Source organism: Epinephelus lanceolatus, chromosome 2 (assembly GCF_041903045.1).
Source record: "Epinephelus lanceolatus isolate andai-2023 chromosome 2, ASM4190304v1, whole genome shotgun sequence".
In the NCBI taxonomy this organism is placed as follows: Eukaryota; Metazoa; Chordata; class Actinopteri; order Perciformes; family Serranidae; genus Epinephelus; species Epinephelus lanceolatus.
This window is the reverse complement of record NC_135735.1, coordinates 32,182,920-32,200,927: the sequence shown is the minus strand read 5'-3', so window position 1 is coordinate 32,200,927 and position 18,008 is coordinate 32,182,920. Positions and strand designations below refer to the sequence as shown.

Sequence of the window (18,008 nt, the reverse complement as noted above, 5' to 3'; positions counted from 1 at the left end):
CTGGCTTTAACGTTTTAAGAAACATGCTGTCATTAGAATGTAAAACGCATCTATTTTGGGACTGAGGGACACAGCACTGAAAGCTAAGTGATATCAGGGGATTTTATTAATGCTGGCCTCATTACTCGTTTGATTCTGCTGGACTGTATCGCCTCAGCAACAGTTGGGAGGATATCACTGTCTTATTCATGTCATACTCTCTCAGCATGGTTCAATCAGCAAGTCCCATATCCTAACATGCTCAGTGTGATTTTTAATTTAGGAGGCGCAACATGAAAAATGGGGGAAGTTCAGCCAAACAAACTGCATATCCATAATAGTCATATGTATAAATGGAAGCGGATTAAACAAGACTAATCCAAAAACAGCAGGAGAAGCCATGCTGTTAGTGTGGCACATCCACAAATGTGTTGCTAATCAAGCAACAGCTGGTATTAAAAATAGATGCAGGTATTGGTGATAAATGTACATTCAGAGCCAATGAGAGAATAAATAATAAATAAACACAACGTGTCATTAGAATAGAAGTAAATGTCTGACGCAGGATGTGAGGTGACAGTGGCAGGACTAATACGCTGCTGAACTGTTAGAGGTATTTGTAGGAAGCAGCAGAACATCAGCACTAATTATGGATTGACAAAAATGTTTGTGTTGACTGTGTATGAATATTTGGGTAAGCTCGGTTGATGTATATGTCACAATAGGATGGTCGTGTTTCATGACCAAGCTCGGATGCTGTAATTATAGTGTCTTAAATTGGGATTCTAACACAGGGTATGTAGTCTGCATTAATGCTCAGCAAAGATAACTTTTAAAGGGATACACCAGTTATTGTATTTTCTCCACCTTCTGCTGTGCAACTAAAATACAATCAACACAGGGAGAGGATTGTTTTTCAAAGCTGTGTAAACTGACACTAGTTTGCAGTTTAAGGGGATTTGTGGAGAAAATGTTGAACATGTTGTGATGTTTAGTGATGATTCCTAACAGGACGGATGTTTGATACAAAAGTAATATTAACATTGCCGTGAACAGTCAAGAGAGATGTTGTTTCCTACTCTTCTGAGAGAATGTTTCCTCAAGAACAAAAAGTCCTTCAGCTTTATAAACAAAGTATAAAGGTTACTATTAACAATATATAAATGGAATGTTTTATTCGAGTTTTTTAATTAATGTGTCATAATCTTATAATGTCTTATATCTTTAATGTCATTCTTTTACATAATAAACTATTAAATTATAGCCATGATTTGTGATTGACTGTCCATCATACACAGTTACTTTTCTGTACTCCTGAGCTTTGTTTCTGGTTAATGAAACATAAAAAGAAGTCAGGATGTTGGCATGGATGTTAGGCCGCTTTGCTTGAAATTGAGATACAAGATGTAGTGACTGAAAATGGGGTGCTTGGGAACAGTATTGCTGCAACATCTCAAAAAAAAGATCCAACTGGAAAAGTGTGCTCAATAGAGTGCAGATCTCCGCCAGGTGGCAATTGCTGATGGTGGCTGGTGGAGATAACAATGTTCTTGCGTAATTCGACCATCAAAAGAATGAGCTTTAAAGATCTGCCTCTAAAGTCTTGAGATGTGTGATCAAGTTCAGGAAACATCTCGAGGACCGTCCCTATTCTCCAAATGATCTGACTGTGTCACCTTGGATTGTGTACTGAACACAAACACAGGGTCAAGTTAAGTACAGTTATATCCTGGAGCTTTTTAAATATTGAATTAGTCAAGCATGAAATTAGAGATGCATTACACACACCTGGAGTGTTTAATCAATAAAATAAAGGACTTTATACATTCTGCAAATAATTTTAGGCGACAGTCTTAGCAAGAATCAGCCTTTCATTTAAATTCAGCCCAGTAAAGATACAGAATCTGCCTTAGGGGTATTAAAAGTTTTATTTTGAAGGGTGCTTTAGTGGAAAGAATACGAAAAGACAATAAAAAAGCAAAGAACAAGAAAAACAACTGAAAACAAAGCTTCACAAAGTATATACAGATTTTGGCCTATTTAAAGGTCCACTGTGTAGGATTTAAGGACATCTATTAGCAGAAATGGTATATCATTTTCATAACTATGTTCCATTAGTGTATAATCACCTGAAAATAAGAATCGTGTTGTTACGTTAGAATGAGCCGTTTATCTCTACATGCGGCACAGGTTCTCCTCCACCGAGTCCACCATGTTGTTTCTACAGTGGACCAACCAAACACTGGCTGTAGATAGGGCCATTTGCATTTTCGTATTTTTATGTTTTTGTTTTGGTCTGCTTAGTTCTCCGACATACTTGGCAAGGGAGTCTTTCAGTTCTGCAACCTCACTGCTAAATGCCACTAAATCCTTCACGCTGGCCCTTCAGCACAATCACTTCACATAAACTCGTGGATAGTTTGTGTCACAGTTAATCGCCAGTCTCAGCAGCTCTTCTTGTGTACTTGCTGAGTGTCTGCAGGACAATCAAAAGAGGTCTTAACACAGTTCAGTTCGTGGCTGAGACATGAGAGGCTCTTTTGGAATAATAAGGCCACTCTGTCAGATATTATCAATTCATCAAAATCCAAACTATAAAATTGCACTGAGTAGAGTGCAGATCTCTGCCAAGCGACTGGAGCTGATTGCAGCAACTTTAGACAATGCACACTGTGCTTGGTGGAATATTCCTTCCTGACTCCCTTACAGTCAAGATGTTGCCACAGATAACAAAAACGGGAATTTTGTCACCTGGTATTGTGCCAATGATCATGCTTAACTCAAGTGGATCATAACATACCTTGTATGGAATTAATCTGCAGATGCTCCAGTTCAAAGTGACACCAAACACTTGCTTGAGGTTCTTAAAGACGTTTCACCTCTCATCCAAGAGAAGACGCCTTGGATGAGTGATGAAACATCTTCAAGAAACTCAAGCAAGTCCAGTTGCCTATAATACAGCACTTAAAATAACCTAAACCTGAACCAAACCTTATCCCTAGCCCCAACCACCAAGGGTGGCACTACTCATTAACAGGAAGGAAACACTTTGACGGGAAACGAACTTCAATACCACACCCGAATGTCTTTTGTTTCATGCTTTTTCTTCATGATTGCATTGATGACTTGCAGCCCCTAACGGCCGCTTAAGAGGAGTGAGGAGTCATCTATCAGTGACACTATAAAACAGTCAACTAAACAGGTCTTTCAGCAATTATAAATCACCGCAACCATGAGAGGTCCTCGATCTTACAGTCATAAATGTGCACACAATATGTTATGCTCATTGGTTCAGTAGTTTGCGAGATTAGTTGCAGAGAGACAGATAACACATACTCACACAAGCACACACACGGCAACCAAACACACAAACTCTGTTTATGCCTGAAAGAAGAAGTGAAAGATTTAGTAGCCCAGGGGCCTGTATCACGAAGCAGGATTTTGTCTTAGCGAGGTAACTTCAGGGTTAACCCTGGGTTTTCGGTCTCACGAAGCCGGTTCAGTTCTTATCGGGGTAGATCACCATGGTAACTTACTCTGAACGGCTATCCTGCTCCGGAGCAGGGTAAGTTCAGGGTTGAATCTGATCCTATAAAAAGCACCACCCACTGGCCAATCAGCTGTTCGGAAAAAAATGACTCCGATGACAGAAATGCAGCCCAGTCATGACGGGAAGTTTAATTAATTTGATTGATTTTGATTTGAAAGTTTATTTTGAACATTAAAAAAGAAAAGAAAGCAACAACAACAGACAATGAAAAGATTGTTCAAAAAGGAGTGGAAAGAAGTGGAACTTTCATCCCACCCCTTCATAAGAAAGAAACTGATCATTTGCGGACACTTAATAGCACCATTAATTAGTGCCAATGTTTTGTTTTTGTTTTTTTGTTGGAGGAAATGATCCCTGTTAAAGATGATGGGCCTAATTGACAGCTTTGCTGCTGGAAATGTGGAAAGTAGCCTATCATGTCTACACTTCACGGTGTTTGAGGGATTTTCCTTTTTGTTTTTTAAAGAGGGAGACTAGGTATATTTCGGCGCAGCTGTTAATTTCTAACACAGCTCAATATCAGGATGGTTTTATTCAGACTATCAATTTGGTGTTGATATGATTTAATTGTGGCGTCAGCTTTAAGCTTTATTGTAGCATATATAACGTTATGACAAAGAAGACCAATTTATCAGACGCAATGATGTTAGACGATAATTGTAATAAACGCAATTCATCTGTGCAGCATTGATTTCATGGGATTCAAGGGTGTGATCAGTGTCAGATGTACAGGTACAGGTACTGTAGCTACTTGAACCAGTGATGAGTAATTTAACCTACACATCATTTTATTTGCTACCTTGTTATGTCTTGATTTTTCCCTCTCTCCTCCTCTATTTCTTCTTTCCTTACCTGTTTTTTTTTTCTTCTCTATTATGTGATTTCATTGATGTTTTGACAGGGGAATTTCTTTGATAAGCTTTTAGTGGCTTTTAACCTCTCCGGCACTTTTCTTTTTTTAATCTTGTAAATCTTATTTTTAACATTATGTGCAAATAAACTAATCTAAACTAAAACTAAACATTATTCATCCCGTTATGCGTTACCACGCATGTTTCCTCCTCCTGCAGCTGCCACGGTGTTGGCCTTTTCTGTAGTGTTGCTTTTCTCCTCCTCATATTTTAGTAGAATTAATCTCTGATCCTCACGAGAAATACTTTTTTTCCCTCACATACGGCGCTCTGTGAGGATGCTCAATGACGCTCAGTGACGCTGCGCTTCTCTCATGATTGTGATTGGTCCGCTGCGTGCGCGTTCACGGCTCTTGATAAAGCAACCCTGGGTTGAGTTACCGAGTTGATATCCAGCGTCGTGATACCGATTATCCTGATTGCCATTGTTAGGGCTAGTCAACCCAGGATAGGTCTGGGTAACCCAGGAAAGGTTGATCTCGTGTCGTGATACAGGCCCCAGCTGTGATGCAGGTGGCCCTCGTTAAAGTCATTTTACTTTCACATCCTTGTATTTATTATGCTCATCTGTAGTGTATGGTTATATGGAGGCAGGGGTGTTGAGGGTAGGCCATCTGTCAATACCTCAGAAATTCTTCTTTCTCACAGCCTAACATTGGCAGGTGTGGAAGAGTCAGATCTGTTCTTTGTTTTTGTTGTGTTAACAATAATGTCAGTTAGTCTTGTTAGGTCAGGGCGATGGAATATATGGAATATATAAACTGAGCGTCAGAATGGGGAAGAAAGGTGATTTAAGTGACTTTGAACGTGGCATGGTTGTTGGAGCTAGACAAGCTGGTCTGAGTATTTCACAAACTGCTGATCTACTGGGATTTTCACACACAACCAAAATGCCTTGTTGATGCCAGATGTCAGAGGAGAATGTTCAGACTGGTTCAAGATGATAGAAAGGCGCCACAGAAATTACATAAACATAAACCTGAGATATCCAACCTGTGTTTTAGATGTAGTATAGAAGAGGGTTCATTCCTACACTGCACTTGGTTATGCACAAAACACATTCTGGCATGATTTTTCTGACATCATTACAAAACTCCTAGGACTGCATCTCCCATTAGATCCTCAAACCTGCTTATTGGGAGATACTACAAATATTGATGCACGATTAAGAAAAGCTCAAAAGAGGTTTCTCTCGTTGGCCTTGTGCGTTGCCAGGAAGTGCATCGCCATCACATGGAAGTCTGACTCCCAACTTTCTATAGGAAGATGGGTTTCAGAAATGAATAGCTGTGCTCCACTTGAAAAAAAATACATATACACTCAGGAATGACTGTAATACTTTTAGAGATGTGGCAGCCCTATTTAGCATATATGGACACATTGCCAGCTTCTATGGTGGACGGGTTGTAGTTTTTGCAAGCTCTTTGTTGTCAGTGCTTACTGTTGTCTTCCTTGCCTCTCAACGGTTGTGTTTTTTTTTGTGTTTTCATGTATATCTTATTGAATTGAAAGCTGAAAATAAAATATTCTAAAAAAAAAAAAAAAAAGATGATAGAAAGGCAACAGTAACTCAAAAAACCACTGGTTACAACCAAGGTCTGCAGAAGACCATCTCTGAACCAACAACACGTCAAACCTTGAAGCAGATGGGCTACAGCAGCAGAAGACCACACCAGGTGCCACTCCTGTCAGCTAACAACAGGAAACTGAGGCTACAGTTCACACAGGCTCACCAAAACTGGACAATAAAAGATTGGAAAAACGTTGCCTGGTCTGATGAGTCTCAGTTTCTGCTGCCACATTCAGATGGTAGGGTCAGGATTTGGTGTAAACAACATGAAAGCATGGATCCATCCTGGCTTGTATCAGCGGTTCAGGTTGCTGGTGGTGTAATGGTGTGGGGGATATTTTCTTGGCACACTTTGGGGCCCTTAAAACCAACTGAACATGGTTTAAACACCACAGCCTACCTGAGTATTGTTGCTGACCGTGTCCATCCCTTTATGACCACAGTGTACCCATCTTCTGATGGCTACTCCCAGCAGGATAACACACCATGTCACAAAGCTCAGATCATCTCAAACTGGTTTCTTGAACATGACAATGAGTTCACTGTACTCCAGTGGCCTCCACAGTCTCAATAGAGCACCTTTGGCATGAGGTGGAACAGAACATTTGCATCATGGATGTGCCGCTGACAAACCTGCAGCAACTGCGTGATGCTATCATATCAATATGGACCAAAATCTGAGAGGAATGTTGTTCAACACCTTGTTGAATCTATGCCACCAAGAATTAAGGCAGTTCTAAAGGCTAAAGGGGTCCAACCCGGTAGTAGCAAGGTGTACCTATTAAAGTGGCTGGTGAGTGTATGTATCATACTATAAAATAATTTAAAGCTCAGCACAAATGGGACACCTGGCGATACACTGGTCCGTCCAGTAGGTGGCAGTTAAAGGTTTTCTGCTAGTGTGAGGTCCGCTAATGAACTCAGAGAAGAAGAAGTACTCCGGTTACTGCATGTATATTTATCCCCTGCGTTGAACTTTCAGGAAGGGCACTTGACAAAGCCAGATCAAATTTCATCTGCTTCAGTTGGGATGGCAGAGCCGGATCAGGCTTTTTTACTTTTGATCTCCATGCCTATGTTATCTCTTTATAGTTACCTCTTTTGAATAATTAAGGCGGCACACACCCAACTGGCATACAGCGCTGCCTGGAGAGTCAAACTCTGGGGATAAAAACCCCTAAAGTTAAGCTCCTCCCCGCCTTCACCGAGAAACAAACAGCACCGTCCTGCTCCGCTGACGGTGTGAATATGGCGGCAAGCGATGTTCAAGACATTGTTAACCGCTGGATACTTGACTATTATTTCGCTTTGGCAATAGAGCTGTTTAGAAACCAACAATATGCGGAATTTTGTGCCATAAGAGAGGTACTTGAAGGTAAGTAACCCACTGCCTCACAGTGTTACGCGTGTTGCCCGCCAAGCTAAGTTGGAGTTCTGTTAGTTTAACGTTAGCTAACGTTAGCTAACTAACTAACTTTGTTTTACGTTAACGTTACTGGACTGTTATGTGCAACGTGTTGCTAGCAAAGTCGAGTCGTGTATGTCAGCCACCTACAGTATTATTTATTTGCAGTTAGCATTACTCCAGCTCGGGACTGTCTCAGTCCCAAGGTCCCATTAAAAAGCTACGTGAAGTTGCTGTGCGCTAATAACATGACACTATAATGAAGGTGGGGCGTTTAACCAGACGCACATTTGCAAAACCAACCAGTTAACTTTTTATTTAGTCCTCGCTGTTACAGTGTTTTCTCTACCAAAACAGTGAAGTACACAATGTTTTGTTGACGTTTGTTTTGGAGCGTAGGATGGGCTCGGTGTTGCCCCTATTGGCTCGTTAGCGCATCACAATGAGGAGAAGAAGAAGAAGATGGCCCACAGGAGGAGTCAGACAAATGACACAAACTTGAGATTAAACATTTCACAACAGCATTTTTTTTTCAATTTTGTAGGAGAGATAACTTTAAGGACGAGGAAGAGGTGGTTGATTTTTGCAAATACACGTCTGGTTAACCTCTCCATCTCAGTAATGTTAGCACACAGCTGCTTCCTGGACCAGCGGGTGTTGATGTAACAGTCTCCAACAGTGCGTGCAGGTTAATTAAAAATGGAGATTACTGGACTCTGCCCTGACTCCTGGGACATTAGATGTAGCTAGACTTTTCTTAAAACTTGGACACCATATCCTCCATCAGCTGTGAGGGTTGCATGGGAGTGAAATCATGAACAGAATTAAAAACGATGTCACATTTCCCCCCAGTACTTCCAGCTGACCTTACATGATTATATCAATAAAGTGTCGGCCACAGTTTAGAGCTTGCTATGAGTGTGATTTACTGTGTTAGTGTGATATGACCATGTATTATAAGTGGGACAAATCGTAGGTCACATATCACTCCAATTCTTGCCTACCTTCAGTGGTTGCCAGATAACTTAAGGAATGATTTTAAGATCCTTTTAATAACTTATAAAGCTCAACATGGTTTAGTGCAGAGCTATATAGTTGAGCTTCTGACTACCTATGCTCCAAGTCGTGACCCAAGATCCCCAAGCCTACTCTCACTAGTCGCCTCTAGATCAAGGCTGGTAATTAAAGGTTACCGAGTTTTTGCCATCAAGGCCCCGAAGCTCTGGAAGTCTCTGCCTGAGGAGATTAGGCTGGCTAGCACATTACCCGTTTTTAAATCATTGCTTTAAACATATTGTTATAGGAAAGCTTTCCTCTTTAATGCATGATTTGTACTTTTGTGTTTTATTTCCCTTTGTTCTGTTTTTGTCTCTGTACACAGTTTTCCGTTGCTCTCATTGTATTTTTTGTTGTCTCATTTTTATGCACTTTGTGAAGCATTTTGTAACCTTGTTTAGATAAGTGCTATACAAATAAATGTTATTATTATTTTTATATTTATTATTATTCTTGGGGGAATGACAAGCTTGCTCATCATGCCATTACAGGAGTCTTGGTCCGTCCTTTGGAGTCCTCTGATGTCACGCCAACAAAGATTCATGTATTGCAGTTTCTCTCCCGAATAAATGATGGGGAAAAACTTGGTGAGGTCAACATTAATGCATTCATCATGGTACATTACAGTGCCTTTGTAAACAAATGTGTATTGATGGGGATTTTATTTCGTAGCATCGATGTGTACAATTTTCTGTCTGCACATAGAGGAAAACATTAAGATAAGCTCCTTGCAAAAATGTAGAAGTGTAAAATTTACTTGCCAACCAGTGGATAAAATGTCCTGTTAAAAATGGGTGTGAAAAAAAATTCCATCATTTGCAGAATTAATATGGTAATGTAACAGTTAGATGCATTTTCAATATAGCATGGTTGTGCCTAATAGTATTTAATGAATTATAATAAAAAAGTAGAGATATTCTTGAACCAACTGAGTGGTTTCACACAAAATACAAAAGAACCAATACCAAGTTGGGTGGTGCATTCATTGTTATACAGATTTCAAACCAATTGTCTGGCCACTTTATTCAACACCTGTGTTGAGTCTTCTCCTGTTGAAAGATGCAAAGTGATTAAGTGTATCCTTACATCCCAACTGTAAAATTGAACTCAATGCTATTCCCTAAATTGAGCTTACATCCGATCCTACCAGCATGTTGTGACCCTAACGCCACAGTGATAATTGCTTTGTCTTTGCCTACAGACCTGATATTTGAGCCTGACCACTCAGTAACTCCTCTGGAATCAGCCTTAATGTTGCTGGAAAAAATGAACCAGCAATGCAGTGTGCCTGGGCAGAATTTCGAGAATGCATGTACTTCACTTAAAGAGATGGTAAGTGTGGCATTTTTTATTGTTGTTATTTTTATTATTATTTGTAACACAAAGGCATACAAACACTTGTTAAAGGTCTAGGATATAGGGGGATATAATGGCAGAAATGGAGTATTATATAATGAGTATGTTTTCTTCAGTGTATAATCACCTGAAAACATGAATTGTTGTTGTTTCTGTTACCGTAGAATGAGCCGTTAATATCTACATAGGGATCGGGTCCTCATTTATGGAGACCAATATGTTGCACTACCATGTTTCTACTGTAGCCCTGAACGGACAAACCGAACACAGGGTCCAGATAGGTCCATTTCCATTTTCGCATCAGCCACTGTAGTTAGAGGCCCACTTCCAGCGAGCAGCTTGGAGTTGTGCTGGTTTGTAATGTGAAACTGCTTTATTCAGTGTTGCCTGAAACTTTCTGAACATCTGGATCTTAAGTTATCTGAGAAAAAAGGTGAGCACACATTAGCAGGTGGTGTAAGAGCTGCCCGCATTAATGTGCCAAACAGTGTCTGAGATACACTGATGTGTAATGTGAAACTGCTTTATATAGGGGTTTTACCAGCTTATATCACTGGTTTTGTTTGTGTTGGAAAGGAGAAGACCTCTGCGGATAATTGGGCTCACGTTAAAAACCTCCAGAATGTCTGGATGAGAAAAAGGTGAGCAAACATTACGTTTTCAGAGAAGAAGAGTGAGCACACCTTAGCATGTGGTGGATGAGCCGCCGTCTCTAAGATGCGAAACAGTGTGAAAGAAACGCTGATTTGTAATGTGAAATACTGGGAAATTCTTGCCAGGAGGATTTTCAGCTAGTTGCAATCTGCCATTCACCACTGCATCTCCCTAACCTTGTCCGGCCGACAGTGAATGCATAATGCGTAACAAATTGTTATGTATTATTTCTGTCCTTAGATGGTGTGGATGTTCATTAAGAACGATCAGTTCGACAGAGCAGAAGAGGTGCTGAAAAAACACTTTCCCAGACCAATGATCGGCAAGGTGAGTTCATGAACTAAGTCTAAAGAAAAACATTAGCTCAAAACATCACTTGTGGACATGCCAATAAATTGCACTTAAAGGAGCTACAGTGTGGGTACCTTTGTTTATGTTTTCATCAGGTTGTTAAATTCTGGGCCAATACTCATGTTCAGAATAAAAAATTGGCTGATACAGATGTTTTTTTGTTTGTTTGTTTTTATTTTTGTTGTTGTTTATTTTGTTTTGTTATATAATCCCCTGTTTGTACCAGGGAAACAAAGAAATGTTCATTATAAAAAGTAACTGAAGGCCATTCAGCCCTTCATTACACTACCTTTGAATAAGCATAAATTTAACCATACAACAATTGATTAATAAATTAGTCTATCAAAAGAAAATTAATTGCCGACTATTTTTGATGAACTATAAATCATCACTGTGACCTTGCATCTGTCTGACGTCTTGAATGCGATATCTCAAGAACACTGTCAGGGAATGTCTTCATCCATCAATGTTTATACAGACATGGATGACACACAATAGAAAAAAATAGAAAGTTTGCTGACTTGACTTGATTTTTATGTTTAATTGTGTGCATTTTTGTTTAATTACTCATGTCTGTGTTCTCTGTAGAAAGCTATATTCATGGGTCTCATCAGGAAGAAGAGTAAAACACATGAAGTCACCGAGCAACTCGACTTCCAGCAGTTCAAGGAGGAGATGTTGACCTTTTGCCAGAGCCTCTGCCCATTTAGTGTTCCCTTTCTTCTCAAGGTATGTAACTGTGTATTAAGCACAAGATAAACGCTCATTGCATTGAAGCATGACTAACTGAATATTAAAAGTGTAGGTCTGAGATTTTATTGCCCCTCAAAGCTGATTTATCAACAGCAAAAAAATCACTGCAAAGAAAGGTTTTTAAAAGTGTATTTAATTGTTAACCAATGAATAGTCCACTTAAGATTTTAATCATATTTTCATGAGTTCACTAAGGAAGGTTTGCCTATGATACTTAATTTCTTTATTATTATTTTTTGTGTGTATAACAGGCTGCAAAACAGCTTTCTGAGAAAAGACTTCAACAGCAAGACGACGAGGCGGCTAGACCTGATGAGCAAGACGAAACTGGACCCGATGAGCAAGATGAAGCAGGCCCGTCCTCTAGTCCAGCAGTTGCTGTCCAGTCAAAGTTAACACCATGGTAGACTCTCTGCCCTCACAGCTCTTGTAGCATCGCGTAGCATCATATGACACACTCTCTCATCACTGGGCTGCATGACAGCAGTGGCAAAATGGACATTTTACAGTTTGAAAATCTCACACAAAGATTCCCACTGTGTGCTCTGTCCTAAGATTTTATCTCCTTCGCTTCTCTCTGCTATGCTCCAGATGATGAGAAACCCATCATCTGACTGACAGCAGATCTTTGTTTTAAGTAGGCTTCCCTCTGAGGGAGGGCCAAGGCATCACAAAATCATCACATCATCTGTCTGCCATTATTGGGAGGGATTTGAGGAGAAAAATGAGGTCCCCTAATTATTAGCTTCAGTAATACCTGCCATTAGAAGCTGTGCTAACCCCATTTAGAACCCATATAACCATAAAATATACTTTGCTCACCATATCCAAGCACAGTAGTTGGTTTAAAATCATTTATTGGTACTTAGAGCTGGTGTGGGCAGGGTAGTTTTTTAGGGATCCAAGCTGAAATGTTTCCAGCACAGTTTTATGGTAACCTCGACTATTTTAAGCTAATATGTTGACTGGAGAATCTTCTCATACTTTGTCCGAAATACGCTTTTCAGTCTCTTTTCTTGTCTCTGTCTCATCTGCCAGTAAGCACAGAACAATCCCGAGGGCCAGGCTGGAGGCGGCCTACAAGGCTTTGGCTGCAGGTTCAAATGAGAGAACATTTGCTGAGCTGGAGGAAGAGGTGGAGGTAGAGGAGCAGTCAAAAAAAGAATTTTCCCTGCACCTTTCACAAACTCCCGCGAAGGGCACCGATCAGGACACAGAGCAGGATGGGCTGTTTCAGAGAGACTCAGGCAGCCCCATGGAGGCCTCCCCAGCAGACCAACCACCACAAACAGACGCTGTTCCTCCAACACAGGCAGGTTCAGACTCAAGGTGCTGCCCAGTGCTGAAGAACAGGCGGCCTTACACTGTGGCAAGACTGGTGGTCGAGCCGGACAGCCAGGGGAGCTCGCATTGCTCAGCAGCTTCACAGGAACTGGAGATTGATGTCAGAACAGACGAGCCACCACAGTCACCGGCTATAGCTAATAAAAAAGACCCACAGAGCCTAGGAACAGACACTGAGGTTACCACACACGTGCAGAAGTAAGTGACTTGGTCGGTGGTCTGTAATTTCACTAATTTTAAGAAATGGTCATTAAACAGGCAAATAGAAATGTTTCAAGTGTTGCAGTGACAAGTGGGTTGTCAGTGTGATGATGATTTTGGCGGCGGTGGTGGTGTTTCAGAATGCTGTTAGGCAGACAGTAGCTTTAAACTACTGTCACCTGGGGGGTGGAGGCCTGTCTGAGCATGCTACAAGCTAACAGAGCACAGCTACATGTCATGATACAGAAATACTGAAATACATAACTGGTATGATAAAGGAAATCATTGATGTTTTGTAGTAGTAAGTCCAGTTTGTGAAAATGGGTAACAGAGTCAAAAGCAGTGAACTTTGCAGGGACTATTCAGAAATGTTGAAAACTGAAATTATGTTTTCAGTATCTGATATCTGAATACCAGCTGCGACAACGTCACACTGGCTGATATTGATTTCCCCTTGTGTGTGTGTGCGTGTATCATGGTGAAATGTGATCCAGGTCACACCAGTTATAGCGGGAAGTACCACAGAAGTGGTTTGAGTATTTTGCCAGGTGTTTGTCTGTCTGTCTGTGGACAGATTTTGTCAATGCGTAGTTGAAGAAAAAATCTGTCAGTTTAGTTGGGATCGAAATGAATGTCACGTTCAGAGATGGGCGTGGTCAGAGCATGAGGGCTGGAAGAATGGGAGTAAGAAGTAGGGAAGCGACCATGAGCCCCTCCCACAGGGCCAGCATTTGTTTGAAATCACCGATTGCCGTATTGCAGCTGGAGTGATCCCATCACAAAATGGTCTCTAGTTTTCTGTTATTTCTCCTAAAATGATGTTCTAAATACAACTAGCAAATATTTTTTAGTGCAAATACTGGTGGTACTCATAGCGCATCTCCATGGATGAAAAGATTTTGTTACACGTGGTCTTGAATAGCACATTTTAGTATCCGTAGGCTGCTGTGGTTCTGAATTTTTCAGCGATTTTACAACACCAATGCTGTTTTGTTTTGTCATGCAGAGCGTCAACTACTTTGGCAGAGTTGTCCGCAGACGGTGAGGAGGATGCCCCTGTCTCTGTGGCCAACAGGGACATTTCTGAGGGGAAAAGCCAGAACCAGTCCAACAGCTCACGCTGCAGGTAATTCCAGATGTTCTGTATCACCTTATATGGGCCACCACCATATATGGGTTATGACTATGTTGTAAGGCTAAGTGATGTTAGTGTGAACACAGGGCTGTAAGGATAGTGGTGATGGTCTGTCATAACAGCTTAGGTTAAATGAATAGCAAGGTCTTTACTGGCCACTAATGGGTCTTTAATAAGCCATTTTCAACCACTGAAACCCAGAGACATTTTGGTGCTCAAGCAGTTTGTCTGCTTTTTAATTTCAAAAATCTAAGCTCAATTTGAAAACCATTTCCAACCAAAATATTCCAGGAATTGTTGTGCTAATTCAGGGTTGCAAACTGTTTATAACAATACTGTCCTCATGTAAGCTGTAGTAATCCGTCTCATGGCTAACGGGAGACCAAAGACAATCCGACAGCAGAGTGTGCATCCCTGCTAGTGTTGTCTGAATCCTGTAAAATAACTCTTCCTGTCAGTCCACATGGTTCTTTGGCTTCTGATGTCGAATCTTCCGGTTCCAAGTCCCTCAGCGTGTCAGTAAAGTCATGTTGTCAGCTGTCCATGAGACTCCGCGAGAGCAGGGATGTGCACTCTGCTATGGGATCATCATTGTTTTCCTGTTAGCCATAAAACAGATCACAACAGCGTACCTTAGGACAGTATAAACAGATTGCAGTCCCTCAGGCATATGTATTTACAACAGTGGTGTACCACTCAAAAACTGGCATCAAATTGCACAAATATGTCGTATTCAACTCCACTTAACTGGAAACTATAAGTCACTTTTGCAGATTTGGAAGTTGTAACTATTTCCTTTGCTGGACAATGCTAACCTGAGTCTAACTCTCATACAGAAACTCCAAGTCACACCAGTCGTCATCAGACAGTGAGGAAGACCCACTGGAATCACTGGCTCCCCGCAAAACTCCAGTGCGGAAACCTCGCAAACGACTGGCCAAGGATCCTCACAGCAAGCAAGTCCAAATACAACATTCATTTGATGTCACTATGTTGGTTTATGATTCAGTGACATTTGATAAACTTAATGTATTTACAGAGATCCAGATGCCACATGTGTGACAGAATCTTCATTGGAGAGCTCGCCCACTCTGTTCCCTCTTCGCTCGCCTGTTCCTGTCCCTCAAACAAGCTCCACTCCTCACAAGGACTCTGCACAAGACAAAGATCCTTCAGGTTTAAAATGGTCGGTAGAGATTACACAAGTGGCTTTAGCTAAGAAAGGATTGAATCACCTGTTGTGAATGAATTTTAATGTAAAAAGTATTTTAAAAGTTCCTAAAGATAAGTCGGTGTATATATAAGGTTGTCTAAGGGCTCATTCATGCTCAACATCAGATGCAGAGACGGATGGAGCCCTTTGTCTGTACTCTGTGTTCATGGGGGTTTGGCGTGGACGTGCAAGAGTGTGGTTAATAATTCCACCAACACAAACAAAATGAGAAGATGACAATGCTGCGCACAAAACAACAGTGTAGTGCGCGTGCGAGCGTGAACCACTTGTTTTCATTTGGATGATGTACTGCTGGATCAAAGATCATAGAGCGCTACGCATAGGGCAGGGTTGCAAGGTCCGCTTATATTTTTTTTCGGGCTTGTTTCTAAAGTGGAGTTGCTTGTTTGGGCTCTCTCTCTAAACGGCGCCTTTCTCTATATATATATCTGTCTAATAAGTTATTTAAATGCATGATAGTATGCCGGACTGCAGGATGTTTCCACAGCTCCGCTCCCTCCACCCCTCTCCTTCTCCGCATACACACAGCTGACGGTCAGTCAGTGAGACTTTTCTGTTGTTAAATTCTGCGATTGATGGAGGTTTTTAACTGTTTCGCCAAGAAGTGGGCCAAATATGGAAACAATACAATAAAGATTTGTAGAAAGAGAGAGGATTAAAAGATTTGACTTCAAGAGGGGGACGATTCAAAGGCAGTGTGCAGATTCAGATTCTGTGTGAAATATGTACTCATTCAGATCTTGTTCAGCATACCAGCACTGTTACAGTGAAAGTAAAATGGCTCGTTATATGCAACTTCTTCATTTTCATTTATTCTTTCCACGTTTTTTGTCGGCTAGTTGGTTTGGTAGAGTTCAAGGGCAGTAAATACAATGTATTTGTAAAGTAATTTTGAAACGGTTGCTGATGAAACGCTGATAAGTCCATGCATATACTGCATCCTGAAGAAATGTATAGATTTGGACCTCTAGCGAGATAGTCATGATGGCTCAATGGATTTGTTCTGTGTGGGAATACACAATATTCTTCCAAATTAGTGTTTGTTTATTTTGATATTCAGAATTTCGCTTCGACTAACTCTTTTTTGACCATACACCTGTTTGCATCCCTGATAAATGAGCCTTACAAGTCATATGGGAAGTCAATCATTTTGATGACCTACAATAAAACTTGACAGGAGAGAGATCAAAAGTTTCATGCTAGCTTCACTACAAACACCAAATTCCATCCAGCATATTTAAATAACAGCTCTAACATTATTTAAGATGCAGCCGTTACTTGTTTTCCACAGCTGTTTATCGATTACCGTCATGAATCTGGGTGCCAAGCGTGTAAAGAAACTGTTTTTGTTCACAGGAGACAGCTGTTCAATGCTGCCAAGGAGACTAAGGATACATGGAGCGATGAAGAGTCATATTTCACTTCGAAACAGAAAGCAAGCGGTAATGTTTTATCACATATTTACTCCTATTTAAATCTAGTTATGAAAATCTTATGAATGCAGTAATATATCTTTGTTTTTTCCTAAAGGGTCGCACAATGAGAGCACCATGTCAAATTCAGGCAACAGGAAGAGGGTAAGCATAACGAGACTTGTTTGTAATAATCCACAGTCAAAAATTAAGTAACAAATCTTGTGGTGCATTTGTGCTGGCAGGAAGTCTTGAGAATTAGCTACATTTACATGGTATATTGTGTGAATATCAAACTCAAACACAATCATTCAGCAAATATAAGTTTGTTAAAAGGATAACATGGATTTGGTCGCTTCTTGCTTTCAAAAAGACAATTTGTAGCCAGCCTGCAACTTTCAAATGTTTGATTGTTTCACCATCTGATGAAAGCACCACACAGGCAGACATTTCAGTTTGGTCAGTTTCATCAGAGTGACGCAACACGGACAAAAACCAAACACAGCTGAGTAACCTCTTGTTTCTGTTGTGTTGCAGAGGTGGACTGAGAGTGAGACAAACAAGCTGAAGGAAGGGGTCAAAAGATTCGGAGAGGGCAACTGGAGCAAGATCAAGTCATATTACACCTTCAACGATCGAACAAACGTCAACCTTAAGGACAGATGGAGAACCATGAAGAAGTTAAAACTGGTCTGAGTGGTTCAAGACAAGTTCAAGTGTTTGGATGGACTTTTTTACACCCCCACCATTATTTCTGTTGTTGAAATGAAGTTTGTTTTTGTTTTTCTCAGAGCCGTTAACGGTTATTCCTCTTATTTAGTTAAATCTTTTCAGTTTTTTTTTTTACTCATTAATCATGTTTTAATATATTGTACAGTTAAGTTCATATCTTGCCTGGTCCACACCTTTGAATCTGCCCACTTCACTAAGTTCTGGAGACAAGTTGAACAAGAGTGAAACAAGTTGACAGTTCTGTCCGATATCAGGCAATTTCACGTCACCTTCTGGTTCAATAAATTTTATTTTGTTAATTAGATGTCTCTGCATCGGTATGTGATGTGCATTTTCACTGCAGCCATGGATACAGTAACAAACTC

General features: G+C 40.6%; 1 protein-coding gene across 1 annotated transcript; it reads left to right on the top strand.

Annotated features, from left to right (window-relative positions):
• Positions 1–7,172: 7,172 nt before the first annotated feature.
• terfa (telomeric repeat binding factor a) lies at positions 7,173–17,942 on the top strand. Its single transcript, XM_033618249.2, has 13 exons — positions 7,173–7,385; positions 8,963–9,058; positions 9,673–9,803; positions 10,722–10,808; positions 11,421–11,561; positions 11,837–11,988; positions 12,624–13,127; positions 14,137–14,256; positions 15,102–15,221; positions 15,305–15,451; positions 16,856–16,941; positions 17,030–17,076; positions 17,449–17,942. The coding sequence occupies exons 1-13, from the start codon at positions 7,259–7,261 to the stop codon at positions 17,605–17,607; spliced, it is 1,917 nt and encodes a 638-aa protein (XP_033474140.1). The 5' UTR covers positions 7,173–7,258; the 3' UTR covers positions 17,608–17,942.
• The last annotated feature ends 66 nt before the right edge of the window (positions 17,943–18,008 follow it).